The sequence below is a fragment of the Tympanuchus pallidicinctus genome, unplaced genomic scaffold (genome assembly GCF_026119805.1).
Source record: "Tympanuchus pallidicinctus isolate F22 unplaced genomic scaffold, pur_lepc_1.0 scaffold22, whole genome shotgun sequence".
Classification (NCBI taxonomy): Eukaryota; Metazoa; Chordata; class Aves; order Galliformes; family Phasianidae; genus Tympanuchus; species Tympanuchus pallidicinctus.
This window is the reverse complement of record NW_026294739.1, coordinates 40,823,239-40,850,845: the sequence shown is the minus strand read 5'-3', so window position 1 is coordinate 40,850,845 and position 27,607 is coordinate 40,823,239. Positions and strand designations below refer to the sequence as shown.

The 27,607-nt window shown below is 59.2% G+C and overlaps 2 protein-coding genes and 1 long non-coding RNA gene across 14 annotated transcripts in view; 1 reads left to right on the top strand and 2 right to left on the bottom strand.

Moving 5' to 3' along the window:
* Positions 1-3,857, bottom strand: part of CTCF (CCCTC-binding factor) — a 30,544-nt gene extending 26,687 nt beyond the window's left edge. The window contains exon 1 of one of the 2 annotated variants that reach the window (XM_052685409.1): positions 3,790-3,857. The gene's annotated coding sequence lies outside the window, so the exon portion shown is untranslated. The remainder of the gene's footprint in view (positions 1-3,789) is intronic. The other variant, XM_052685408.1, reaches the window with a different exon arrangement.
* On the top strand, positions 3,098-9,013 carry LOC128081811 (uncharacterized). 4 transcript variants are annotated; one of them, XR_008207401.1, is made up of 3 exons: positions 3,108-3,346; positions 7,174-7,401; positions 7,494-9,013. It is a non-coding gene; the product is annotated as an uncharacterized LOC128081811 (long non-coding RNA). The 4 variants fall into 4 exon arrangements; XR_008207400.1 differs by having other exon boundaries at positions 3,109-3,346; positions 7,174-7,405; XR_008207399.1 differs by having other exon boundaries at positions 3,121-3,346; positions 7,174-7,302.
* On the bottom strand, positions 8,839-27,050 carry RIPOR1 (RHO family interacting cell polarization regulator 1). 8 transcript variants are annotated; one of them, XM_052685392.1, is made up of 23 exons: positions 26,887-27,050; positions 20,254-20,380; positions 18,228-18,380; positions 18,036-18,114; positions 17,785-17,808; positions 17,488-17,541; positions 17,125-17,277; positions 16,979-17,042; positions 16,861-16,904; positions 16,417-16,542; positions 16,016-16,164; positions 15,667-15,796; positions 13,917-14,729; positions 12,955-13,094; positions 12,650-12,824; positions 12,367-12,502; positions 12,131-12,292; positions 11,893-12,051; positions 11,436-11,632; positions 11,271-11,354; positions 10,793-10,883; positions 10,519-10,582; positions 8,839-9,765 (listed from the first exon to the last, which is right to left on the bottom strand). In XM_052685392.1, the coding sequence occupies exons 1-22, from the start codon at positions 26,951-26,953 to the stop codon at positions 10,560-10,562; spliced, it is 3,150 nt and encodes a 1,049-aa protein (XP_052541352.1). In that variant the 5' UTR covers positions 26,954-27,050; the 3' UTR covers positions 8,839-9,765; positions 10,519-10,559. The 8 variants fall into 8 exon arrangements, with proteins under 8 accessions (XP_052541352.1, XP_052541347.1, XP_052541348.1 ...); XM_052685387.1 differs by lacking the exon at positions 10,519-10,582; XM_052685388.1 differs by lacking the exon at positions 10,519-10,582 and having other exon boundaries at positions 18,228-18,377.
* Between the last annotated feature and the right edge of the window lie 557 nt (positions 27,051-27,607).

Genomic DNA, 27,607 nt, shown 5'->3' with positions numbered 1-27,607 from the left:
TCCCCGCCCACCTCGTGTGTACTCTACTCTCCTTTTCAAGGTTACTTTGTTAACCAAAAAAATACTGAGATCACTGAGCCCAGCAGCTATTTGGTTTACTTATTAAGCATGCCGAGAATGAGCACACGCCACACAATTGCTGAAGAGTGACAGATTATTGGAGTGGGAGGAGCAGCAGAGCAGTGCTTTACCTGAAACGAAAGCATCCTTCAGTACAAAAAGAAAGCAACATCTTGAGTCACAGTCCACACAGGAGGGGTTCTAAGTTTCAGCAAATAAAAAACAATCCCACAAGAACAGCGTTCTGAACATTCATATGAGCAGTAAATATAATTTTGAGCAATAAACAAAGGGAAATTCACAAATCTGTGCTCAGAAGTCATGTAGCACTGCAGAGCGGTGGAGGTGCAAGCTGTGCTGAAGTGCCAAGGGTTGGTCCAACAGGCTGTGCAAGGCATCCAAACCCGCCAAAGCAACCAACAGGGCTTGCAGCTGAGCACAGCTCAGTACATTAACACAACTACAACAGGCTCCAAGCCCGAGCTCTGCTTTCTCCCAGCTCCACAGCAGAAGCTCAGCGGCTGAGACACCATGTGCACAAGTAGCAGTCGTGGCTGCTCCTCATGGGTAAGGGTTTATGGAGCACACAGTGATCCCAACCTCTCTCAAGCATTCAGTCTCTGCTGAAGACTAGGTAAGAGAAACAAAGTAGCCAGAAGGTAGAATCAGTTACTGCGCAAAGCTTTTAGGAATACAATCAAAGGGCAGGAGAAAGCAGCCCTGAACCTCACTGCATGGCTTGCTGGTGGGCTCTTGGCTACAGGAAACAGCTCCCCTTGCAGGAGAAAACGGCAGCATGGAAGGAATTTGCTATTTGCTTCTCCTTCCTCCGTACAGTGGGACAGGGCTGACATCTCCAGTACTTGTGATGCCCCACGTTCATTTGCACAGTAACAGTAACTTTGGCCTTGTTCTCTCCCTGCCTAAATTACAGGGTATGGCTTTGAGTGCTTTTGGCTTTTTCCTCAGAAATAACCAACACACCAAGAAGTGGCAGGATGGAGCAGGAAGAGCTGACCACAGCTCGCTGCCATGAGCAGGGATGAATCTGCCCAGGTACAGAGCACAAGGCCAAGGAACACGCTGGCTCTTCTCAGAGAGCAATCAGCCCAGCAATGCTCCACATCCCCCTGCCAAAAACATTAGCAGAAAAGCAGGATATTAAGCACTACGGGCAAGAGAAGGAATCCTTAAGTGACTAATTGTATACAAATTAATTAGATAAATATTAAATAAGCCCCAAAACAACACAGGTCAGCATCTGGCCCCTTTTTAGACAGAAGTATCAGGCAGCTACTGACCTGCAGCCACAAAGCCTGGTAGCAACACACACAGTAGTTCACAGCCAAGACACAGCCTGCCAGCACCAGGAGCAGTGCCTGGATTAGCTCTTTCCCTTGCTGACGGCGTGGGCAGGAGCTGCAGCAGGCTCAGCACTCCAGTGACAGCTCAGCGAACTCCCTGAGCCGTGTTAGTTCAGCTGCAGGGCCACTGGGGAGTACAGCAATCCTGCACCTTTTAACTGACGTCGTGCCTCAAAAATATCCTGCAAGGAGTTTCACGAGCGTTAAGGAAATCATTCTGGGCATCTTCCTTATAAATACAGAAGATATTAATACTGAATGAGAATCATAGAATCATTAAGGTTGGAAAAAATCTCCAAGATCACCACGTCCAACCTCAATCCACCCACACTGATCATGTCACATCCCTCAGTGCCATATTCCCATGGCTCTGGAACACCTTCAGGGTCGGGGACTCTCCCAGGGGAAATGGTTTTAAGTTGAGGGAGGTAAGATTGAGGTTGGATATCAGGAGGAAGTTGTGTACAATGAGAGCGGTGAGGTGCTGGAACAGCTGCCCAGAGAGGCTGTGATGCCCCGTCCATCCCTGGAGGAGTTCAAGGCCAGGTTGGATGGGGCCCTGGGCAGCCTGGTGAAGCATTAAGCGTGGAGGTTGGTGGCTCTGCATGCGGTAGGAGACGTAGAGATTCATGATCTTTGAGGTCCCTTCCAACCTGGGCCATTCTGTGATTCTATGTGATTCTGTGGACAGCTGTGCCACTGCCTCACGGCTCTGAGAATAATTTTGCCCAAATATCCAACCTGTGCTGATGCCACTGCACCTGCCTAGGACAGCAAGGGCACGTAGAGACTGCGCCCTCATTACAGCTTGGAGTTTGATAGTTTGGAGGTGTTACCATGCTTGCCACTGGGGTGACAGCCCCTGTCCAAAGCCACTTTTGGATGCAAAAGGAGCTCCCCAAAACACGACTGCAGCCCTCAAAGGACTTGCAAAACACAGTCCAAACAGAAAAGCAAAATGGAAGGAAGAAAATCAATCATCCTATGGAAAAAAAGAAAGCACTGCTTGGTTCATATGCTCAAGACCTTCTTCGGTCTTTGACTTCTGCACTAACACAGAAGGTGAGATGGGGCTGAAGTAGGAACTGAAGCTCAGAGCCACTCCTTATGCCCAAAAGACAGCCACCAGTTCAACAGGCTCAGCATGAGCAAACTGTGGGACCTGAAAAAACACTTACACACTTCCTGCACTGAAACAAATCTCAAAGCCGCACACAGAGAGCAGCTCAACGACACCTCTGGGGTTTGTTACCAACTGGAGGCACGGCTGAGTGTTGGGTGGGGGAGCAAGAGACGGGGTAAAAAATAGGAAGTCAGCAACAGGAAAGCGGGTGTGCTCTCAGCAGCAGCGCTGAGTGCTAGGGACGGGTACAAGGCACAAAACGCTGCGTCGAAGCCACCCGATAAAGGCAGAGCAGCGTGACTGACAGAACCTACAGCTCTGAGCATCTCAGTTGAGATCAAGTTGATGCAGGGCACAAAACCGTGTGCGATCGCCCCTTCCGCATGATTAAAAGCAGCAATACCCACGGGAGGAGGGGGGGGATGGGAGGAGGGGAGCAGCGCGTTTTCTAGCTCGGAGCTGAGCCCAGGATGGAGGCCTGAGATCGAGGGGAAGGGGGGGGGGGGGGGGGTGCGGGAGGGCAGCGCGGCGAGAGCGGGCGCCCCCCAGCCGTGCCAGGGCCGGCGCTGCATGGCGCTGCTCAGCCTGCCTTGCAGAGGGAGCTCGAGTCCCGCTCTGCGCCTCGCAGCGCCTCTCCCTCCGCAGCGCACACGGCGGCAGCGCAGCGAGGCGGCGGCGAGGCAGGGCTGCGGGACGGAGCGGGCCGAGAAAAAAAAAAAAAAAGCCCGAACCGCTTCCGCCGAATTCCGAAACCACCCCGAGGAGGTGGAGGAGGGAGAACGGAGAGAGCCGAAAGGAGGTGGGAGATGATAAATAAGGGGGGGGGGGGGAAACGGATAACGGCCGAACAGGGGGGATCCGGCCGGGCGCGGAGCGGCGGGGCGGGGAGGGAGGGGAGGAGGAAGGGAAAGGGAAGGAGAAAGGAGGGGGCGGGGGGGGGGAGGGCGGCGGTTCGCGTGGCGGGGAGGGGGCGGCAGCCGGGCCCCGGCGGGGCGGCGGGGAGACAAAGGGAGGAAAATGGAGGCGGCCGCGAGGGCCGGGCGGGCCGCGGCCCAGCGCCGCGCTGTGGGGAACGGCGGCGGTGGCAGCGGGCAGGCGCGGGCCGCGCTGGGGACGATAGAGGGAGACAAAGCCCCCTGCTTCCCCGGCGGCGGCCGCTGCGGGGCCCCAGCCGGCGCGGAGCCCCATCGTGACACCTAGAGGCCGGAGAAAGCGACTGCAAACCCCCCGCTCACCGCTTACCTGCGCCCGCGCCCCGCCGGGCTCGCTCCCGGCGCCGAGGCCCCGCCGCACGCCGCCCCGCAGCCGCCCCCGGCCCCGCGGAGCCGCCGCTCCCCTCGCGCCCCGCCGCGGCCGCCGCTAGCGCCCGGCACCAGCTCGCGGTTTAATCGCTCCACAGTCGCTTCGGACACAAAATGGCGGCGGGCGGGGCGGAGTGCGCCTGCGCGAGCGCGGCTGCCGCGGACCGCCGGCCGGAGCGGGGAGGGGAAGGGGAGGGGGGGAGGGGACGGCGCGCGCGGGGAAGCGGCCGCGCGCGGGGTGTGCTGGGAGGGCGGGGCGGGGCGGGGGAAGGGGGGGGGGGGCGCGGGGCGCGCGCCAACTTCAAACGCCGGGCTGGGGCGGCGGCGTCACTTCGTGTGCGTGCGTGCGTCACGTGGTTAGGGAGGGCGGGGCGGCGGCGCGCTGAGGGGAGGCTGTGCCCCGCCCCGGCCCGCCCGGCCCTGAGGGGAGCGGGGCCGTATAAGCGGCGCCTCGAGTTTTGTGTCCGTTCCGCATCCGCCCTGGGGCGGGAAGCCGCCTGAGCTGTAGGAACGGGGAAGGCGTGGCACGAGTCCAGGGTGCAGACAGTACCGAGGAGGCTTGAGGGGACGATGGGTGTTGCGAGTTGGGCGAGGAGCTGACGGGGCTGCCTCGAATTCGAGGGAAACCTCCGGGTGATTTTGTAAATACCGACGAGTTGGCGCTTGAGTGGAACGTGCTGAGATTTACCTCAGCGCCCAGATTTACCTCAGCGCTGGCAGAGGCGAGCTGAGGGCGCTTCCTCTGAGCTCACGCTGTGTCCCGTTTTTATTTTCTTACCATTGAAGCGTGCAAAGTGAAGCTGGGTTAAAATTTGAATGGTTTAAGGTGCATCGGGATGAAGTTATTTCTTCCTGCTTTGACACGGCCTACAGACAGGGAGCTCAGAGAAAAGGCAGAGGCCCAAACAGCACCAGGCTGGGCAGTTCTGGGGTTGCTGCAATTGAGGCTGATAATAAATTCCTGCTCAGATTTTTCCCTTGTGAGGTGTCATAGAGGAGCAAAAGCTGTTTGGCAGCCCAGCCAAACACCCCAACCTGCTTGGCAAGTGACAAAACTATCAGACAGACGCAGCATACATTAACGTGTGTAAATGGTGCCCTTAAATCTCAGCCTGAACATCAGTCATGCTGTGGAGCTGTCGTAGGGATGGGAAGAGCTTGCCAGGATGCTGTGGAGGAGGTGAGCTCTGTGCCTCTGCTTTCAGGGCTTATTTCACCTTCTGCCCTCCCAACCTTTATGTTGGTGGGAGGGCTGTGGCACCAGTGGTACTTTAAGGGCTGTTGGTTCATTTTGGAGGGTGATGGCACCAGCCCAAGTCCATTACTTCATTCCAGCAGGGGAAACAGCATGGCAGGCAGCTGCAGAAGGTGTGCTGTGGCTGGGATGTGGCTCTGATTCCTTAACCTCATCCGTAGGAGGAAAAAGCTAGTGACAAAGTGATGTCACAGATTGACAGTTACAGGAGGTGAGAGGGTGCAGCCCCCTGCTGTAACATCTGGGGATCTTAATTGCTTCTGTGGTGTGAATTTGATTACAGTTTTTTTATTATAAGCCATCAAACCATCGCTTCTTACTTTGAGGAGAGGAACATACGTTTCACGTGTGGCCACAAATCCTGCTTTAAGCTCAAAAGCTTAGGTCAGCATTGCTTAACGTGAAGAGGAGCACTGTCTGTATGTAAGATGACGTTTTACTTTCCTTTAAATACTCACACCAGGCCAGGAGTAACTGGCTTCTAATGTTCCATCTGCCTTTTCTTGGTAGCTGTCCAGTGGCAAATGTTGCACGTCCTTATGTGTGAGGAAGCAGAAAGTATTCTCAGATACTTTCTGTTGGCCTTTTCTTGGCAGAGATGTGTGCCAGTGTGTGCTGGGGGTGCAGCTGACCTCTTGGCCTCAGATCCCTCCATCAGAGGTGCTTCTGAGCTGATCTGCAGAGGATTCAAGTCTTTGCAATACATCCCTCTGCCCTACTTTCAGCCTCCCGAAAATCACCCTCCTAGCATCTCCAGATTAGACACCCAGAGGCAGATGTTGCTTGGAAGTTATCGGAGGCATCTGAAGTTATTTGTCCTGGAGCCGCTTGCTCATGAGCAGAAATTGTGGGAGCTAGAGCCAGGGAGCCCCTGGCTGCCTTGATGAGCTCCCAGCTCAGCTTTGAGCCCTCATTTCCTGCTGTTTCTGACTCTTGTTCTCTGATCTCCTTCAGACTGTATGAGGTGGGAATCACCCTCTTCTTTAAGAAGGAGAGCAAACATTAATGTTAGTTTAAACTTAGTTTTGGACACCGCCTGGAGCACGCTTTGATCTCTGTATGAAGTGAAGCCCTAGCTGTCACCTCAGAGGTGGTCCCTGAAGAACAAGCCCGTGGTGTGTGTACACAACAGTCCTGCACTGAACAGTCAGTGACCCTGAGGATGCTGTTGTTTTGCTACAGCTAAATGCAGAGCACTTGGCCTTCTGAATCTTTTATGAGTGTCCTAAAACGTGTGTAGTGAGTGCTTTGGAAGCACAGTTTCATACAAGCCTTGGCTAAGGTGAGAGGTCCAAATCTGAGCCTGCTCAAGCAAGAGAATCTCCAACTCCTGTGATCTCCTAAATGTGGCCGGACATCAAAATTTTGGTCATTTCTTAGTCAGGAGGGATGATCAGAGCTCGTGATGCCCCAAAGAGGCAGTGTCTGCTTGGGGTTGTTCTGTTTGGTGCTCTTGGGGTCACCGAATCTGATGTGCTGAGCAGCTGCACCTGCCCTGATGCTCTCCAAGGGGAGGACGCGTTGGCTGGTTGTTTTTTTGCTGGTATAAAAAGGCTGCGTGCTCCTTTATTTACAGGGAAAACAGCAGTAAGTGGGGTGAAGGAAAATCTTCCCAGAGCACGTGGGTAATGTAACCATGACACAGACACCTTCCCACGGACTGCAGCTCCTACAAAAAAGCAAGTGGCTGCAACAGTCATTGGTGCTGCTGAGCACACATGCACATCCGTGAGAGATGTTTGGAGTGCTGACACAGATTGGGCTGACAAACGTGGTGCTGGAGCACTGTCTCCTTTGAAACAGCAAACATGCTGCTGCACAGTGCACTCTGTGGTGCAGCATCCATCCTTGTGTGCAAAGAGTGGCACCCAGCAAGCTGATCCATGGAGCTGCACAATTCCTGCATAAGGGCTGGAGCACACGTGAAGTCCTGGAGGGAAAAGTTCAGTCCTCCCTTCCCCATCACCAATGGATCCTTGGTGATGCTGTTGCAAACTCATTCAGAACAAGGGGCTAGGCAATACGTTCCTAAATTGACTCATGTATATATACATTTATTTTTTTTTCTAGATGATGTTAAAGCCACACAAATGAGATTATTCCTGGGACTTCCAGGATCAGAGTCATTTTGTACTGACGTGCAGCACCCTGCCTGCCCTGACAGAAGGCTGTTTTCCTGCTCCAATCTCTGCAGCCAAGGTACAGCTTATCCTGGAAGATGGTATTCTGCTGCAGGGATGGGGCCAGGCTTTGGCAGAGCAAGGAGAACACACACATAGGCTGCTGGAGCACTGAACCGTTGGTATTTCCAGGGGTTAGTTGGGGGAAAAAGAAACGACACCGAACACAGTCTGGGCTACTTAATACCTTCAGGGTGTTTCTGTCCACAGGCTATTACCCAACTGCAGCATGTGCCAGCCAAGACCCCTGTTCTCACTCCTGCTGCCTGCAGCTGAGAGCATGATTCAGAGCTTTGGGAGAAACACTGTGCTTTTGGCCTGAGGCTTGTCCGGCCCCCAAGTAGGTGGAATAATGCTAAGCTAGCACTGATGGAGCAAAGCATCTCCTGCTCGTACCTTTCCTGCAATCCTGTCTGCAGATAAAGCCACATCCAAAAGCGGTTGCTCTGAAGGCAGCACCCTGACAGATGTCAGGTTTGTTGAGGTGGTGCTGTGTCTGCTTGATGCTACCGTGTCCCAGATACCCAGCACAGACCTGGGTGGCAGAGAACTGACCAAGCTGCCCTGAGCCTCCTCCTGGCCTTGCAGGCTTATGGTACTAAAGCACACCCAGTATGAGAGATGCCTGGGTGCCCTTGCTGCTGACGTGGTGCTTGCCAACCACTTGCAGTAAGCACATTTCCCATGTGGGACACCCTGTGCACCGTGGTGTGATGCTGCTGGAGCTGACCCCAGGGGTCTTTGCCACTGCTGGCACCTTTTGCTGCTTTAACCTGCTCCCCCATCAGAACTGTGATGGCTGCTAAGATGATTAAGAGATTGGAGCATCTGCCATATAAAAAAGAGCCTGGAAGAATGAAGGCTTGGAGCGGTTCTTATCCATGTCTCTCAACACTTGTGGTGGGTAAAGAAGACAGGCAGATTCTCCTCAGTGTTTCCCAGTGACAGAACGAGAGCCATACTGATAACAGAATACAGGAATTCCACTGAAACTAAAGAAATGCTTTTTGTGCAGGGGTGGCTGAACACTGGAACACGTAGCACAGAAGCGTTCTGCCATCTCCATCCTCAGAAACAGTCAAAACCTGACACGACGCGGTCCTGAGCAGCCTGCTCGAGCATGTTGAGTGGGGAGGAATGGAAGGCCGTGTGAAGGCCATGTTCAGAGGTCCTTTCCCAGCTCTATTCCGTAATTCCTCAAGCTGTTGTGGCTTGTTATCATTGTAATGAGACATACGTGGTGCTACCATTCTCACTTGCAGCCCTTGCCTCCCTTCTCTGCTCTGGGGCAGGTCAGGGTTTCCCTGTTCTGAGGGACCTGCTCTGCCCACTGCGGCGTGGCACCTTGGTGAGGCTTCCCATGCTCTGCAGCATCTTGCTAACTCTCACACAGCTCAGAGAAAGTGAAAGCTCCTTGTTTTGCTGAAAGAGACGCCTGCTATACTGCTGGTAAAACCAGAAGGTTGATCCTCACCTGAGAAACACCCAGCTTTGTCCAGAGAGCCACACACAGGCCATAGCTCCCTGCCAAACACCCACACAGCAACACCACGGCTCAGTAAAGGTTTGCTTTTATTTCTGGTTTAAAATCAAAATTAGTCATTCTCTGTAATTACATTATATATAGATTTATAGAGACATTATAGAAAAGAATTTGTTGCTTTTTTTTCTGAAAAAAAAAAAAATCGTAAATAAAAAATAAAATAAAACAAACAGGAACGAAAGGAAAAGGTGGCAGCGTCCGTCTGTCCGTCCCTCTGTCGCTCCTCCTGCCCTGCCCTCCCCAGCAGAGGGGAAGGGCTCTGGGCTGGGTTCCACCGCTGGGGAGGGACAGGAGCATGCAGAGCTGGAAAGAAGAAACGCCAGCAGAATATATTAATATATCTCATATCTCATTTTATTTAAGTCCTGTGGACTTCCAGGCGGCAAAAAGGGCAGCGGTTCCCTCCCAGCCCAGGCGACTTCTGGAAAGAAACAGCATCGCTTCCAAAGTGTGAGTCCTTCCAGGAAAGGGCACGCGGCCCCGAGCGACGGGAAGGCAAGAGGCAGAGAGGAATCCGCTGCGTCTCCCTGCCGCTCCGATCAGCAGCTGTAGCACGAAGGGTGGGTTCCCTGTGTGTTTTCAATAGCAGTCGAAGGGTGGGGTGTGCAGCGAGCCCCTCCTCGCCCAGGGGCGCGTGCGTGGCCCCCCGCGCGGCTGGTGTTCGGGGCAGGGGAAGCGGTGCTCCGTAAGGCAGTGTGCGGCCGCGGCGAGCTGCCGGCGGGGGTGGTGCCCAAGTGCTGCTGTGGGCAGGGCCGTCGGCTGGGCCCAGCCTTTGCGAGCCCAAGCGCAGCCCAGCAGTGCCCTTGTCCTCGAGGGATGGCGGGTGGCTCTGCGTGGCATCTCAGAAAGCCGTGCTGGCCATGCTGGCTGGGGCGAAGATCCGTGGGAGGCTGTCCAGGGTCTCCTCCAGTCGCCGGTGCGCTGACTTGCCATCTTCCCCTGCAAGCACGGGCCACGGTCAGTGAAGCAAAAGGCACAAGTTCTGTTCCATCCCATCCCTAGCCAGCTTCCCATTTTTGTCTTGTGACAAAAATGATGCTGATGCCTGACAGAGCTGAACCAGCGTGGTACAGCCACAGAGCTCCTGCTAACGTGTTGGCACAGCTACCTGGGGAGGTGTGGGAGTGCCCAGAGGAGTTCAAGAACCATGGAGATGTGGTGCTGGGAGGTACGGTCAGTGGACAGGGTGGGACTTGGGGATCTGAGAGTTTTTTCCTAACCTTAGTGGTTCTATGATTCTTACATTCTCCTTAGCACACCCTTGTACAAATCCCATCTCCAGAAGCCCACGGAGTCCCCAGGCCAGGAGCTAGGGCAAGGGGGCCAGGCTCGGGGCTGTGCCAGGTGCAGCATCCCAACCTGCTGTGCACTTCTGCATGCACCCACACAGGGACCCCGAGAGCTTCCCAACACCCCCGCATACACACAGGGATGCACGCTCCATGCTGAGAGATCTCTGCCCAGCAGCCCTGCACACAGATCTGCACACAGCAGCTGTCCCCAGCCGGGCTGGTGACGTGGGACACAGGACACGTGGCACCTATGTGCACAGGCATTGCTGTGGGGCTACGAACAACCAAGACACACAGACTCCAAGAAGTGACATGGCTGACAGGCTCTAAGACAGAGACATTCGTGAGCAAAGCAGCAGGAGTGGGGGCTGAGGGACAAGGACAGCTCACATGTCCCAACCTGTGCAGCAGCTGCCACGATCTGGAGGCCTAGAAACCCACTCAGATGGTTCTCTCAGTGCCATCTAGCAAATAATAAATAACACCCACGCTTAGGGCTGTGCCCGCAGGAATCCTTGCTGCCCACCACCGCTCTCACCCCACAGAGTTTGGGCACCACGAGCCAGAGCACAGGGCAGGCAGGGATCAGCCCAGGTCCTTTTCTCCCTTGGGTGGTGTGACATGGGGTGATGCCCCTCTGGCAGCTGTGAGCAGGGGTGATGCAGGACACTCACCACACAGCATCAGGCTCTGCTTGGCTGCCTCCCGCACAGGTTCCTTGTCTGTTTGGCACAGGTAGACCAGCTGCTCAATGCTCTCCTTGGCCTGTAGGAGAGAGGAGAGGGCTGAGCGTGATTGGCGTCAGCCACATGGATGTGACCCACATGGGAAAGCAGCAAGGTTCCTGCAATGGTAGGTAGCAGGCAGGGCAGACCCCTATTAGAGCTCAACCTCCAGACCAGCCCCGGGCAGAAAAAGTCACAGAATCATAGAATGGCTTGGGTTGGAAGGGACCTTCAAGATCATCCAGTTAGAACCCTTGGCTGTGCCCCCTTTCCCTTTCTACTGTACCCCAGCACATTTGGGGCACCCCTAGGAGCTGGAGGCCGTGCAGAAACAGTAGCAGGCAGCATCAGTTCTTCTCCATCCACCCCACAGCCAGCTCAGCCTGGAAGCAAATACCACATGGGCTTCTTTGTGCACCCATCTCACCTTGAGGCAGCCCAGCGCCACGCAGCCAGCCACGCGTGTCTGCACCTCCTCATCCTCCAGCTGTCCCAGGAAGCACACGAGGGCCTGGGGCAGAGCGAGGGCTCAGTGCCACTGCTCCAAGCAGCAGCCCAGAGCCCACGTGCTCCCCTCCTGCCCATGGCATACCCGCTGGCGGAAGCGGGGGTTTTCCGCCAGGCTGCGGAGCTGCGCCGACACGGCGCTCACCACCTTGCTGTTTCCTTCCACGAGCAGCAAGCTGAGCGCCTTCAGCCCTTCCTTCTTCAGGCGGCCCTCAGGCACACGCTTCAGTGCCCGCAGCACCACGTCCTGGTCGTCTGAGTTGAGGTTCTGTGCCAGCAGCACTGTGGGGACAGCCCGGTGAGCTGAGCATCCGTGGGGAGCTCGGCCTCCACCCACAGCAGGCGGAGGGACCCCACATAGGATGCTGGGGGCACCCGAGTTGCGGACCTGCAGAAAGTGAGGTCCAAAGGGTGCCCAGGATGGGAGCGTAGGAGGGGGCTGAGCACCAGCAACAGTCAGGGTGAGTGAGCCTTTGGGTGATACCCCATGGTGCTGTACACCCCACTGCCTCCAGCTCAGAGCCTGGCAGAGGGGCACCCACCTTCCTCCGCCAGCTCCATCACGTAGGTGTCGAGCACCAGGGCGCCGAGGGACTCAAAGTGGCTCCAATACTGGAAGATGGTGACCTGCTCACCCTGGGTGCCACCGGGTCGTCGTGGCAGCCGCCGGTTCAGCACATCTTCCACCAGCTTCACACATACTGCGGGAAAATAACGAGGTCAGGGTGTGCAGTACCTCGTAGGGTTGGAGATTCTCTTCCTGCACACCCACAGGCTCACCCGCATCAGCCAGTCCCGGGTGCCGCTCGCTGATGGGTGCTGCGTACTGCGCACTGAGCACCTGCAGGAACCGCTCCACGGGGCAGGTGTAGATGTTGGGCAGCTCCACGCAGTGGTCCCAAAGGGGCAGCACCCCTTCTTTCCGCGTTGAGAACTGCACCACTGCAGGGACAGGCGGTGTCAAGCCACACATCCAGCTGGCAGATCCCTCCTGCGCAGCCCCTTGCTGCCCTTACCTCCGGCAGCAGAGCCCGCTGCTTCCAACCGCTCCTCCATCAGTTGGCACACGATCTCCAGCACCTGTGCCTCCCGCAGCAGCCTGTCCAGGGCAAACATCTCCCGGCACCTCAGAGGCCCAAAGGTGCCCAGGTTCTGTAAGGCACAGGTATGCCAGTGACCTTAAGGACAGCATGGTGCCCAGACCCCAGCACAGCAAGGCATCTCAGAGGGGCTTACTGCGAGGAGCCATGGCCAACCCCACCACGTGTCCCACCATCACGCCCCAGTCCCCAGTCTCACCAGCAGCAGGCGGTTGCAGTTGTGGAGGTGGAGCACCAGGGCCTTATCCAGGAACTCATTGCTGGTGCTCATGGGGTCTGCGCTGCCCTCGGAGCCACTGCACGTTCCAGTATCATCTGCTCCCACCTCACCAGCACTGGGAGCCCTGCTTCCACGCCGCGCTCTGCTGGCCCTCCTGCAAACCAGCGAGAGACTGAGCCGGATCAGCACAGGGCACCTGAATCCAGCCCTTCCTTCCCCACTAGAGCTCAGCACCCCAACCCCTGCTGCTCTGTGCCTCTTCTATGAGACACTGCTCCGCACACCTCTCATCCTGCAGAGCCTCTTCCTCCGAGCCCTCCGAGTCCTCCATGTCAGAGGTGTTGAGGAAGCTGAAGCTCTCCAGAGCGTGCTCCACTGTGAGGCTGATGCTGGAGGCACGGCTGAGAAACACACCCTGCTTGTGCTGCGAAGGAAAGAATGGTCAGATCTTAGCAAGCCACTCTAAGGGGCCTCACTACCCTCATCCCTGAGTCAAGGTCAAGGATGGCCCCACCACTACAGTCATTGTCATGAGGGATGTCCCCAGCACTGTTGTAACAATTGGACAGATCAGTATGATTGAAAAAGGTGCTTCACCAGAGGTGTAGTAACAAAGGATCAGCACGACAGAAAGATGCTATAAAGGAAGGGAAGAAGATTGCTTACCCATACCAGAAGATCCCAGGTTCACAAGGGAAAGCTTCACCAAGGAGAGATCTCCAACCAGAGACCCTTCCCCAGAGGCAGCCAGCCCTTAAATGAGGTCTAAGAGAGGTGCAGCCAAACTCCACCCCTTCCTATCACACAGCTGAACTGCCTTCACCTGTGCTCCCAGGACTGACCGGGTCCCTTCCTCAGGTGCTCCATCAGTGGTTCAGGAACTCAACAGTTCCCATACAACTGTTGTCACTGAATGGTGCCAACATGGATGGGCCCACCACCCTTGTACTCTGGGCAGTACCATCCAGATGACCCCACCAGCCTCATCCCTGGTCACTGCCACCCGGGATGGTCCCACCAACCTTGTCCCTTCAGCAGTGCCATCAGGGATGGCCCCAGCACCCTCATCACTGCCATAAGGGATGATCCCACCACTATTGTCACTGGTCACTGCCATCAGGGATGCCCCAACCACCCTCACAGCTGAGCGGTGCCATCAGGGATGGCTCCACCACCCTCGTGCCCTGGGCAGTGCCATGGCTCTTGTCACTGTTCCCTGCTGCTGACTCCCTCTGGGCCTCCTCACCAGCAGGATCTCCTCCAGATGTTTGAGTTCCCGTTCCAGGGGCTGCAGCTCTGGAAACTGTCCCCGATAGTCATCCAGGGCCGAGGCCAGGAGGCTGATGGCCTCTTCCAGCCCTGAGTCCACAGCCTTCACCCGTGGGACCGCCGGGGGGCTGGTGGCCAGGTGTGGGGCTGGGACGGACCCCTCCTCTGTGGGGGCCTGTGCCAACACCACAGCTGGCGTGGGGGCTTCACTTCCACAAACGTCCTGCGCTGGTGCTGGGCTTGCTACTGGCTCAGCCTCCACCTCATGGGTTTCAGCCCATGCCACCATGGCACGTGGCTTGGCCTCAGGGCCACTGTCCTTCCCTGCCCAGGTCTCTGGCACCAAATTCGAGGCACCGGGGAGGGAGTCATCGTCCAGCTTGCCCGCATCGTGTTCCTCCAGGCTGGGAGAGGGCTCCCATGGGCCCTCCATAGCCTTGGCCTCCATGCTCGCATCCACGCTGGCTTCACTGATGTGGCTGAGAGTCCGGGTGTAGGGCACATGCCCGTTGGCCACAGCGTCCTTCTTGCAGCCATCCTGCTCCTCTGGGGGCTCAGGCAGGTCTGTCCCAATGGGGATGCCACCGCCAGCCCCAGTCTCCTCCTGCTGCTGTGAGAAGGAGATCTCGATGGCAGGGGCCGAGGCCTGCACCTCGGGCTGCACGATGGGCTTGTGGGCGGCGTGGCGAGTGCTGCTGGACAACTGGGGGCTGGAGGAGTCATCTGACGACTCGGAGGAGATGGACCAAGCTGTGCCGTTCTCCAGCTCCTCCTGACGCCGCAGCATGTTCTAGGGAAGGGACAGCGACATGTCAGGAGGCACTGAGGCTGCTGTGATCTCTGGGGCAGGAATGGGCTCTGCTTGGTGCGCTGCTGCCCTTTCCAGCTGGAGGGACCCTGCCATGGTGCTAATGGGTCTACCAGCATGGGGAGATGGGATCCTCAGCGGCAAGAGAGCAACAGCCCCACCACCAGCCTGCAGAGGGCAGCACCAGTGTCACATCAATGTCACACTGATGTCACACAAACACCACACCAACACCACGTTGACACTGCACCCCTCTCACCAACGCTGGGCACCACACCACCGCACTGACGTCGTGCCAGTGCCGCACTGGTGTGACGTCAGTGTCACCCCAGCCCCACACCGCTGTCATCCCGATGTCACATCAGTGCCACCCCATCATGCTACCAATGCCACACCAGCACCACGCCGATTTCAAGCTAGAGTCACGCCAGCACCCCGCCACATTAGCACCGTGTTGGCCGTCACACCAATGCCATAGCGTGGCACGGCCACCAGTGCAAGGATAAGGCCAGCTCTTCTACTCGCTGGTGAGCAGGGGTCGAGCAGCTACACTACAGCAGGATGGCCACGCTGCTGGGCTACGCTACGGGCCGGCTCCAGCCATCGCACTTACGCGGCCTGGCTGCGGCCATCTCCCAAGCTCGACCGAGGAGACGTCGCCGCAAGAGCAGCTCCGAGACAGCTTCTCGAGGAGTGTCTCCCGAAAGATGTCCAACAAGGACCAGCCGTGCTTGTCGGCTGCCCGCAATGGGCTCTTGGGCAGAGAGAAGAGGAGCTGTGAGGGCAGGGGGGCCGAGCCGTGGCCGGATGGATGGAGCTGTGCCACCCACTGGGACTTCCCCTGGCACACTCAACTCAGTAAAGCGAACCCCACCGTGGGCGCTTCCACCCAACCGTGGTTGCCCAGCCCCATGCTTACATAGAAAGCCTGCTCCCGCAGGGACGGCGTATCAGGTGGGCTCTGGTTATAGGTGGAGAAGCGCTTGTTCACCGTGGAGGCCTTGTTGACGGTGCTGGCTGCCGAGGGCTGGTCATCCTTGTCGAAGGGGCTGCGGGGGAGAGAGGGGAGGTGAGGGAAGCATCCTAAGCCAGAAGGTCCCAACATTGCAGCGAGCGGGGGGGGTGCGGACAGCACTTCAAGGTGCTCTTCAGCCTCTGGCTCTCCAGAACAGAAGGCTGATTTTGGGATGAGTGAAAGCTCAGGATAGGCCGGTTGTTGGTTCCCATTCCTGCTACGCTCAACTGGCAAATCCTGCTGAGATACTCACTTCCAGGTCACCTCCAGGCTGAGTTTGAGGGTACCCAAGTCGTTGATATCCACCGCCACTACCTGGGGGAGAGCTGCAAAGAGGTCCTTGGTCTCACAGGACACGTTGCCCACCACCACGTGGTTGGCCAGGCTCTTTAACTCCGTCACCTGGGGAAGGAGGAGGAGAGGATGAGACAAGGCCATCATCAGTCAGGCTGCTGCCAGGATGCCATCCCCGTGGAATAGTATCCTCTTGTCCCAGCAAAGGGTGGGTTTGAATGAGGTCCAGTTCCCTCACTGTCTCGTGTGTGCCCAGCACAGCCACTGCAGGTGTTGCCCTAACGCAGCTCCTGCCAGGAAAGAGCCCACTGGCCCACAGCATCTCTGTCCCACTTGTGCTCTGACTGCAGGGCTCCTCACCTTGATGGAGAGGAACTCGGTGATGAGAGGCAAGAAAACCATCTCCTCGCTGTCCCACACCTGCTTGCTGTTCACCTCGATGCGTCCCCGCAGCTTCCACCGCTGCCGGCCGTACTTCATGAAGATCTGGGAGAAGAGCAGAGGCATGGAATCAGGCTGCACAGGGCTCTGAGCACCGATGGAGCTGTGGGTGTCCCTGTTTATCGCAGGCAGTGGGACCAGATGGCCTTTAAGGGTCCCTTCCAACTCCAACATTCTATGATTCTATCATTCACAGGGCTGGGAGTTTTCTCTGCAACCCTGGCCACCCACCACAGGTCCCCAACATACATTCCTGCTTGACACCAGCACCCAAGGACAAGGCCCACCCGTGTCCCTCATGCTCAGCATGGACCGCAGAAGGGAGGAGGACAGATCCCCTTCTATACCCAAGGCTCCACCAACCTCATACTGATCACCAGCGCAGAGCCGGGCGAAACCTGCCAGCCCTGCAAGAGAAGGCAGAGGGATGATAGCACACAGCAGGCCAGTGCTGCTCCAGGGCTGGGATGGGACGCGGTACCTTTCATCCGAACATGGAACTCTCCCAGCTGGCTCTCCAGCTCACTCTCCAGCAGGCACATGTTCTGGGGGCAAGGGACAGAGCACCCATCACTCACCATCCATAGGGTCAACACCTCTCAGCCCCCCTAGCGCCGGCTGCCTCACCTCCGTGTACTCCTTGTAACCCTTGCTGGCCTCAGCCAGGCTCTCACGTGCCTCTCGGCTGCCCGGTGAGCCCGTGCTGTAGGCTTTGACCATGTTGTGGGCCCCGTCGCGGAGCCGCCGCTGGATGCAGTAGGCTTCATACAGCTCGTCAATCTGCAAGGACAGGCCAGGGGTGCAGTGAGGGGCAGGGGGACAAGTGGCAACAGGGATGGTGGCTTCTTGAGGCGGTCTCCCAGTGCTCAGGGCACTGCGGGTTTGGCCTGGCATCACCACAGACTGGGAGCCAGGTGGGGAAGAGCACCGTGGCCCCAGTGCTGAATAGAGGCCAGAAACCCACAGAAGTACCCGATCCCCAGCTCCTACCTTGCTAGCATGAAACTCCAGGCGACGCAGGAAGCGCTCGATTGACTTCACTTGCTGGAAAAGCAGAGATGGTGTGAGAGGCTCCCTGAGAGGGGCTGCGGGCCAGGATATGGCCCTGCCTCACACTCCTGCTGTGCGATAGGACGTGTCCCAAGAAGCAGGCTACAAGCCACCACCAGTATCTGCTTTGTCCTCTGCTACCCTGAGTGCAGAGTCCCAGCTCTGGCTGCACAGGGGAAGGTGGGTGTGGAGGGGACGTGGGGAGGCAAGGGAATGGGGCACACTGCTCCTGCTTACCTTATCCAGATCGTAGAGAAAGCCCTGGAGGAGAGAGGAGAGGGATAAGATGCAGCACAAAGCCAGCTCTGCTCACCCAGGGAGCACCCACCACCCATAGCATGGCAGGAGGACAGGACCCCATGCAGCCCCACACCATGGACTGTCCCCCGATGTCTCCAATAGGACCGTGAGCTGCCCCAACCATGACCAGCACCCCAAGCATCTGCACAAAGCACCTCTCCCTACAGACTCTTCCCAGCACCACTCACCAGGCGTGAATTCCTCTTGGACTCACGGATCTGGGTGCTGAGCTTCTCCAGTTCCAACTGGTGGACCTCCAGGTAGGCCCTGCGGACAGCAGCACCGCAGGCTCAGACGGGGACCTCAGCCCACACCACCCAGCCCCACGGACACCTTTGGGGGCACCCCGATCCCAACCTCCTAGCAGCCCCAGCACTTACGTCAGACCTTTCTTGAGCGCTTCGTACACCTCATCCAGGCGATTGGGCTGAGGCACCTTGGGTGGTGGGGATTTGTGGGACATTGAGAACATCCTACTGACCCTGGAGCCAGTCTTGCGGGAGACGGTGGGTGTGAAGGGTGAGAGGTTCCTGCTGAGAGAAGCCAGTGAAGCTGACACGGCCATGGTGAGCCCACGGCACTGGGGTCCTCCTGGGTGCCCATCTCACAACAAGGAGCTCCAGAAAGGAGGCCAAGTCCCAAGAGCTCCGTCCCGACCTGCCTGCCTCTCCCACAGCTCCCCGGCACCCAGTCAAACCGGCCAGCAGGGCCGGGCGGGATGAGGCCATGTGCGATTGCAGGGCTGGGAAATGCTGCCTGCCCCACGTGCCTGTGTCTCTGGGTGCATGTAGCTGCCCCACAGTGGACATGGAAGAAAGGTGGTCCAGAGGAGTTGTGAGTGTGCCGTCCCTTGAGATGGCCATGGCCATGGATGGGGCACCCATCCCACAGCAAGGGGTTGGAACTGAATGGGCTTTGAGGTCCCCTCCAACCTCAGGCATTCTATGATTTATGATTCTATGACAAGGCAAACCCAGTAAGCTCACGGTGGAGAAGAGCAGGGAATCAATCCCATCTCAGAGGACCCGCAGATGCTGGCTGTGGGCATGCCTCCATGGGATCCTCAGCTCCTTTTAGGAGGAGCAAAGGCAAACGTGCACCTGCCAGAGCCAAGCTGCTCTCCTGGAGTGACCATCTCCAGCCCCAAACATTCTCTAGAGAGTAACCACACTCTGCTCCACCCTCAGTGCTTTGGGTGGCCATCGTGCATCCTTGAGAGAGACCTCCCAGGTGCCAGCACAGGAGCAGCATGGGGACATGTGCCTGTCACCCTCCCCCCCATCAGCACAGCTGAGCACAGAGCACAGACATCACAGAGATACCTCCACGACCCAGAAGCGCCGCGCATCCTAACACTCCCCCTCCTGCCTTGTGCAATGTGAGCACAGCCCGGCCCCACCAGCAATGCCTCAGGCAGAACAGCCCTTCCCTTCTGCCCTCTAACGTAGGCACGTCACTCGTCCTGGCCTGGACCTCCCATCCTACGTGACTCCTCGGAGAGCAGCCAGAAGACTTCCCTGAAGCATCAGTACGGGAAAGTGAATATCTTGGCCTCAACCCAAGCCAACATGATGGGCGAGTGCTTGTTTTGCACATCCATCCCTTCCCCCTCCTCATCTGCCAAGGCTCTGGGCATCACAAGGAAGAGCCGAGTGTGGCTGGGGAGCTGCTCCCAGGCATGGGGAAGCTCCATGTGGGCATGTGCCCGTGCCACGGGGCTGCCTGCTTGGAGGTGCTGCTGGAGCACGGCTCGCTCGTGCCACCACTTCCCAACGACTCCTCGCTAGGACTGGGAGGTAAGGAGAACCAAAAAGGGCTCCGAAGCATTAAAATGGCACAGTCCAAACCTACAGCACGTCTGTGTCTCAAGAACCACCCAAGGAGCTGGGAAGGGAGCAGAGGAAGGCGCAGGGTGGTTCTCCTTGATGTAAGTTTGGCACAGAAGAAGGGAGGATGTGATGGGTGCCACCAAGTCGCCAGCAGCGGAGAGGATGAGCAAGGACCGGCTGCTTGCTGATCCTCACAGCAGAGCTCATGGGCAGCCAAAAAAACCTTCCAGCACCAGGTTTAGGACGGCCCAGAGGAAGCCCTGACTCACACCAGCACTGAGGGAGAAACTTGCAGCCATGGGACGTTGAGGAGCTGACACACAAAGCTTCTTCAAGACCACATTTGTTCCTCTACCACAGTCATTAAATGTGCTGGGGTGGTCACAGGGCAGCCCTGAGGAACTTCCTAAGGACCACCCTGCCGTGCCTGCCCTGGGACAGGGACAACCGAGCGTTGGGGTGACACAGGGTGGGCTCAGCAGCCCCAGTGCCACATCTCTGGCTACCACCAACGTTCCCATGGAGAGAAGGGACAGCACCCTGGGTAACAGCACCGTGCCCAGCCCCCATCTCCTACCTGAAGGGCCGCTCTGCTGTCGAGTTCACCCCGGCGAACGACTGGCTCCTATTGATCTTGGCGACGAGGACTCGGCGCTGCGGCCGCGCAGACAGCGACATCGTTGAGTGTGACCTGGAGGGCCTCCCTAAGGGGACACAAGGCAGCGGGGTCACCGCCAGCAAGGCATGGGGCAGCCACTGAGCAGCCCCCGGGTACAACCCCACATGGTCCACGGGAAGAGGCTGAAGCCCCATGCCCACCGCGGTTCCTCCAGGACGTGGCCATGGCAGAGCCCCCGGAGCCCTGCTTGTCCCCAAACGTGTCCTGCAGTCCCCCTGCCACCCTCAGCAAGCATAGGAATGTGTGGGGCAGGACCCTGCTGCCCAGCCCTGCGAGCAGGACGGAAACCTGCCGACAACAAAGCACTTTGGAAAGTCCCCGGCCTTTGCCAGGAGCTCTGTTGTCAGGAAGGGAAAGGCAAAGCTATTCCTGGTCCTCCGAGAAGTCCCCGTGGCCACTGCAGGAGCCCTGAAAATGCTGCCTGTCCTCATGGCAACGGCACCCACATGTCCCATGCAAGGTAGAACCAATCCCTGAGTGCCAAAGCCCTGACCCAGCTGCCAGCTGGAGAGCATCGTCACCTCTCCAGCCACCGCCGGATGCAGAAGCAGAGGGTCTGTGGCTCCTCCTGGTGTAACCAGCCCCGGGGTGGGGTGCCCAGGGTGTGACAGAGCTCTGAGCCCATCCCAACCGTCCCCACGCAGCACGCACCTGCCCAGCCAACACAAAGCCATGCCCCAGCCTCCTCGGCACCGTGCTACGCCCCGTGTCCTCAGCGCCCAGGGACACCGCACCAAGGCCACCAGGAGCCACCAGCTGCCACTGCTGATTGCTCTGTGCAAATGGGGCCAGGGTGCAGCAGCAGGTCCCACACTCTGTGCTCGGTCCGAGCCAAGCAGCTCTGTGGGTCTCGGTGTCGCCTTGGTCGCTTCAGTCACCAGGACAACGCTGCCCCAATTAAGCTCATTAGGAGGAGCTGTAATCCCTGCAGGGCCTGGGCAGATTACCCTCTGCAGGGCGGTTTAATCTGCTCCCCACTGAGCGAGCAGGGCCTGCGGCACAGGTGGGCTGTTCTATGGAGAAAGCACCCAGCAGCCCCACAGCAGTGCTAGGCACACGTGGAGCCCATCCTTTCCATTCCCAAGGGCATGGCGGGTATTCCAGGAGGGGCCTTCAGCAGGTGAAAGATGCTGAGGTTGTCACCAGGGAGCAGTGGCAGGATGGAGTGATGCTCAGTGTATCCCCAAACCCCTCAGGGTGTCCCTCACACTGCGACATGCATCTGACCTCGAGCATCAGCACCACGAGGAGCACTGCCAGCAGTGATGACATGGCATGGCCAGCTCCGTACCCTCACGCTCCATCCTGGGGACTGTGGCTTCCTCCCAACCCAAAGCACCGTGACACTGCAGTTATCAGCTCCAGCCTCGTGTTGCCATCTCCCCAGCCCCAGGGCCAGGAGCTCACTGAGGAGGGGAGTGCCCCATGAACCCCATCCTGCTCACGGTGTGCAGGACTGCTTGAGATGCTCGAGCCTGGCACACGTGGGCACTGAGTGGCAGCAGGGTCTGTTCCTGGCACGCTCTGCTGGCGGAAGAGAAACCCCAGCATGGTGCATTCCTGACATTACCGAGATAAGGAGTACCTGGTACGCCACAGCACCGAGCCTGGGGCACGTTTGGAAGGGATAGTGGCCACAGCTCCTCACCCGTGGGGTTCTGGAGCCCCTCGCCATGGGGCAGCCAGCACTGGGTGGGTCACCCACATGTCTGTGTCGCTGCCACCCGCCGAGCCCACGGCACATCCCTCCTGCATCCTGTGGGTGGCAGTCCCACAGGTCCCCACGCAGCCTCGTGTCCCTGCCCAAAGGTCCAGTCCCACAGCCCCACAGAGCCACAGCCCCTGCCCCTAATTAGAGTGCTAACGAAGCCGCCTTCTGACAAAGCCATGCGCCTCACCGCCCTGGGATTGTGGAGCACCCGCAGCTCTCCCAGTCCTACAGCCTGTCCATCTGTCCGTCCATCCCCATGGCTCCGTCCAGCTGCTGCAGGCAGTGCGGTGGGGACGCCACGGCCCTCCCCTGGGCTCTCGGACCCGGCTGCTGCTCGTCTCCCCGTGCCTGGTGCTCCGCAGATGATTCCAATCCCAGGAATGCTGCTAGCAGCTTCCTTCGGCGCATGGAGGGGGCAGTCCGACCGGCTGGGTTGGTCCCGGCTGGTTTCTGTTCCTGACACTCAGACAGCAGCCTCAGGTCGCTCTTTCGGGTTTATCAACACAGCGGGAGGCTGAGACGCCCCAAGAACACAAACCCAAACCGGCTCCTTGTGAGCCCTTAGCCCGGCTGCTGCATCCAAATGCATCGCACCCAACGTCAACCAAGCAACGCCCTCTAGGTATCCCCTGGCACAAAGGGGCGCACCCAGCTCCCCCCAGCACACGAGGCACCGTTGGGAGAACTCGCCCTTGTGAGCAGGGGAAACCATGAGGGAGAACCTTTGGAGCCTGCAAACGCAGGCACTTGGCACCATTCCCTCCCCCCGAGCCGCTGCGTCCTTGTTTGCACAGCTGCGTCCCCGCTGCACGCCCCGGCCCCCCGCCAGCCCCTTTCCGGCCCAGGACAGCGCTTGGCCGTGTTCAATCCTCCTTCCTGCCCCGGTTCAGAGACGGGGGCATCCGGGGATCAATGGAGGGCCTGGGAGCCGCCTCTCCCCTGACCTCCTCTGCATTACGGCCCCTTCCCCACCACCCCCCAACCACCGCGCGCAGGGGATTGGGGTTCAGAGTGAGATGAGTCGGGAACTGTGAAATTGGCAGCTCTCTAGCTGGGGAGAAGCCAAAGCCATTCGTGCTTGGGGTCGTGGAGCTGCGGACCCCACGCTGAGTGCTGGGACCCCACGCTGGGCAATGGCACCCGAGGGGCCGGTGCCCGCCCTCTTGGCTATGGAACCGGCTCCTTGCACCAAAGTGGGAGGGCGGCAGGAAAAGGAAAGAGCTGCTAATGGGAAGAATTGGAGGAAGTGCTTATTTACCCCTCGGAGCGTCCCCGAGGAAGGGCAGGGCTGGGCTGGACGCACAGGGGGACGACGGGGACGGAGCGCCTCGCAGCACATCCTGGGGCACCCGGTGGATCCCGGAGGGGGAGATGCCAGCCCCGAGGTGGCACCCAGGGAGGAGGCTGCCTTAAAGGGTGGCTTGAGCACGACCTGTTTTCTAGGGCATCTCCTGGGATGTGGCCGTGGAGGTGCCGCACCCAGCGGGATGGGTCCCCTGGAGGAGGACAGGGCCCCAGAGTGGGGGCACCCACTGGGATCCCCGTCCATTTGCATGAGTCCTCTCTGTATCCCCATGTAGGGATGTGGCACCCTCTTCCCCAACGCCTCTGGGTCCTGGTGGGGGTGGCAGAACCACACGAAGGTCCCAAATGCCATCTTCTCCCCCAGGATGCTCGTTCTCAGGCAGCTCAGCCCCTAACCCCGCAGACAGGAAGAGCCCCAGGATTCCCCTGTTCTGTGCAGGGTGGGCAGCTGGCCAACACTAGACCCCCAAACACCCAGTACAACCCCACACCTCTGCCACAGTGCCACAGCAACAGCCAGACCCCCTCCCCAGTGCCCCTGGCTCACCTCCCCTAGGGCAAGGAGGGTGAAACCCCTCACCCCACAGACCCCCCAAAGGATCAACCACCGCGCCCCGCAATCCTCAGGGTTCCCTTATCCCCCACCTCACCACCCGGGGTTCCCCAGATTAAGAACATTTGCCAAGCAGTGGGGAGCACACGTGCCTCCGGCATCGCATTGCCGAGCTCACCAAGGGAATTCTGCGACGGGGAACAGAGCACCCCACAACCCAAGCCCCAAACCACGTCCCCCTCGCCCTGCTCTGGCCACGTTTTGGTGTCGGGGAGGCTTCCTACAGTGACTATATGGCTCTGGGATCCCTGCCGGGCTCAGTACCTCTCTGCTTGTCGTTCATGGCAGGGTGCAGTGGGGAGCGGAGGGGCCCAGCAGGCTCTCATGCTGCAGGACTGCCGGGACTGAGGGCTTGGTGCTGGCTGTCCCCTCCCACGCTTCCCCTGCCCATGGGCTGACGGCACTGCCCCACTGCGTGCCTCAAGGGCCGGGGAAGGGAGGACGTCCGTCCGTCCGTCCATCTCTCCGTCCCCTGTGCAGGGAAGGGGCCCCTTTGATAAGCATGGCACAACCGACCAGAGCTCACGTCGCTGCTGCTCTCTTCTGGGCGGCTTTATTTTAATTTAGCTTAATTTTGAACCCCACTGGCAGAGGATTTGCTAGCCCTGAGTTTCCTAGCCTGTGCTGTGAGGAAGCCGCCTTCAGCTGCGGCTCTGTGTAGGGCACTGGAAGGCTGCTGGGTGCCATTCCCACGTGGGAACCCAAGGGCACAGCGGTGGCACCTGGAACAGCACCGTGTTCCTCATGCCCCATAGGAATTCAGCATTAAAACCAGCGGGGCGTGAGGGTAGCCCACGTGTTTCCACGTCCTGAGGGGCTGGAAGAGGTACAAGGACAGGGAAAAGCCCTTTGCAGAGCAATAAGGGCAGCGTGAACCCATGTCCCAGTCCCCGCAGAGCCGTGGGACCCCGTGGCCCATCTGGAGCACAGATGTGAACTTCGGGTCCTGCCCTTTGTCTGACCATAGCCATGGCTCCCAAGGAGGAGGCTGGAGTAGCACAGCCCCATCCCAGCTGGGAAGGGCTGCCGTCAGTGCCGCAGGAAGAGACGCCTCCCTCCCGGCTCCCTTCCTGTTTGCTGCTGCTTTTAGAGGGAGGTCAGGCAAGGTTCAGGAAGAAAAGCATCAGGGCAGAGCCTTGGAGGGGTGTTACAACCCCAAGATGTCACTGGCACACCCTGCCACCCCGCTGTGCCGCAAGGAGGCGGCACTGGGCAGCATTCCCCCATCACCAACCTGGGGACGACATCCTGCTGCTCACTGCACCACGGCGGCGGCAGGGAGCTGGCAGCAGGAGTGCCGTGTCACCCCCTCACCCCGGTGACACCAGCAGGGAGCAGAGCCAGCTGCCCGGCACGGTGACATCGCCCTTCTCCTTCATCCCAATGCAACTGCTGAGCTCCCAGTGCTGGCACTGCGATGCTGACATCCCGCTGGCTGCCGCCCCAAGCTGGTGCCCGGCACACGCCCAGGCAGCGCGCCTGCAGCCGTGGCCCATGCCAGCTCATTTGTCCTCATTAAAGCTTAACGAGGGCTGCCTGGTGGTGGGCAGCGAGGGCACTGCGCAATGGGAGGCCGCCAAAAGGCTGTGAGGGATGCGGGTACGGCATGCCATCCAGGTGATGTCCCACCTGTGTGGTGTCCCCCATCCCATCTGTGTGATGTCCCATCGTCTGCTGCTCTGCTGGGTCTGAGCCTTCCGCAGCCCAAGCAGGGCATCCCAGTGGGGACGGACTGACAGAAGCTGAAGGCAGGACAAACGTCCTGGAGATCCCATACCCCAGAGGCACTGAGCGGTGTCCCTGCGCTGCCGTCCCCAGCACAGCTATGATGTGCCATAGAGGCCACCTCCGAGGCCAGCATCTCCACATCCCTTCCAGTGACAACGGCACCAGTGACACAAAGGTGAGCTATTGCAGGCCCTCCTCCCCACGCAGCCCCAGGCAAGGGGCTGGGGCAGGAGCCCAGGGCACCCAAATAAGCGTGCATAGGGAGAGAGGTGACAGTGCGGGGTGACAAAGTCGTCCCCGTTGGGTTGGGCTGAAGCCCTCTCGTCACTTCCTTGCGCCATCCCCACGCAGGGCAGAAATAGCACAGATATAAGCAGCGGCCCTATAAATAGCCCTAAGCGCAGGGCCTGGGGCCGGGCGGTGGGAGAGGCCCTACAGCCCCGCAAAGCAGAGGCCCCGCAGCCCCACAGCGGTGACGCAGCCCCAAACACCGGCCCCAAACCCAAAGCTGGGGGGTCACAGCCTCCGTCCTACTTGAGGGTCTCTGGGGGGTTCCCAGCCCCCTCTGGACACCCCAAAAGGAGCCCAGAGCCACACGTCACCCCCCGGCCCCACCATCCCCAGCTCCCGGCCCCACGGGGGGACGCAGCAGAGCCCTGCTCCGGTCACCAGGGCCAGGATAAGGGGTGAAGCCGCCCGCTCCTCTCGGAGGTGCCATAAATGGATGCAGATCAGGGCCGGGGCGCAGCAAAGCCCCACGGCGCAGCGGGGAAGGGGTTAACGGCCCTCCGCTTCCCATAGGATTTCTTGGCAGGGCCGACAGATAGGAGGATGGGGCCGGCAACAAAGCCAGATCTGTCTCATTAATTCCTCCGAGCATTCCTCCCTCCGCAGCGAGGAGGAGGAGGAGGAGGAGGAAGAGGCGGCAGCCCCCAGTCATGGCCGTCACCCCCCGTCCCCACGGGGGCAGGACGGGATCTCAGCCCCTGCGCCTCAGCTCCGTCGTCACCGGGGTCGCCGCTTCCCCGAGGTGGCAGCGGGGTCCCCCAGCCGCCCTCGCTCCACTCTCCCGTCCGGATGAAGAGACCCGACGTCGCCCCCAACCGCACCCCAAAAGGTGACCCCAGCAGAGCCCCCCGCCGCGGTGACAGCGCCCGAGGACGGCGGCACTCACATGTCCCAGGAGAGGCGTGCGACGGGAGCGGGCCTGGCTGGGCGCATCGCCTTTGTTCCTCTCCCATGGACGGGGAGCAGGCAGGGACGGCTCAGAGGCGCTTGGCAGCGCCCACCCCGGCCACTCTCCATGGAAACGCGAGAGCCATGTGATTTCGGCAGGAAACCACGGCAAGGCCGGCGCCAATGGCGGATCCAGCGAGCACCTCCCCTCCGGCCCTCCCTCGGGAGCCGCCGCCGCCACCGCCATCACCGCCGCCGCCGCCGATGGGCACCGCCATCGCCACCGCCGTCGCCACCGCTACCGCCTCTGCCGGCTCCAGGGGGAGGGCGAGCGTCCCCGAGGGCCCCCAGCGGGCTGTCCCCGGCAGGACGAAGCGTTGGACGGGGCCCCCGCCATGGCCAGGTCACCACCCGGCCCCGACCCGGTGCTGGGCGAGAGGGGAGGCGAAGGGACCTGGCTGAGGTTGGTCGGTGGTGGAGACCCGAAGAGACCCCAGCGGCCAGCACTGTGGCCGTCGCAGTGGGTGACACCCCGTGCCCTCTATGCTGTCCCCTATGTGGAGCTCTGAGGGAGGAGATTGCCCGTGCCCAATGCCAGGAACAGCAAGTGGGAGACCCTGACCCCAACCAACCCTAACATTAACCCTAACCAATCCTAAATAATCATAACCCTAAACCCCAACCCTAACCCTGACTTTTTCACCCAAATCCCATCGCTC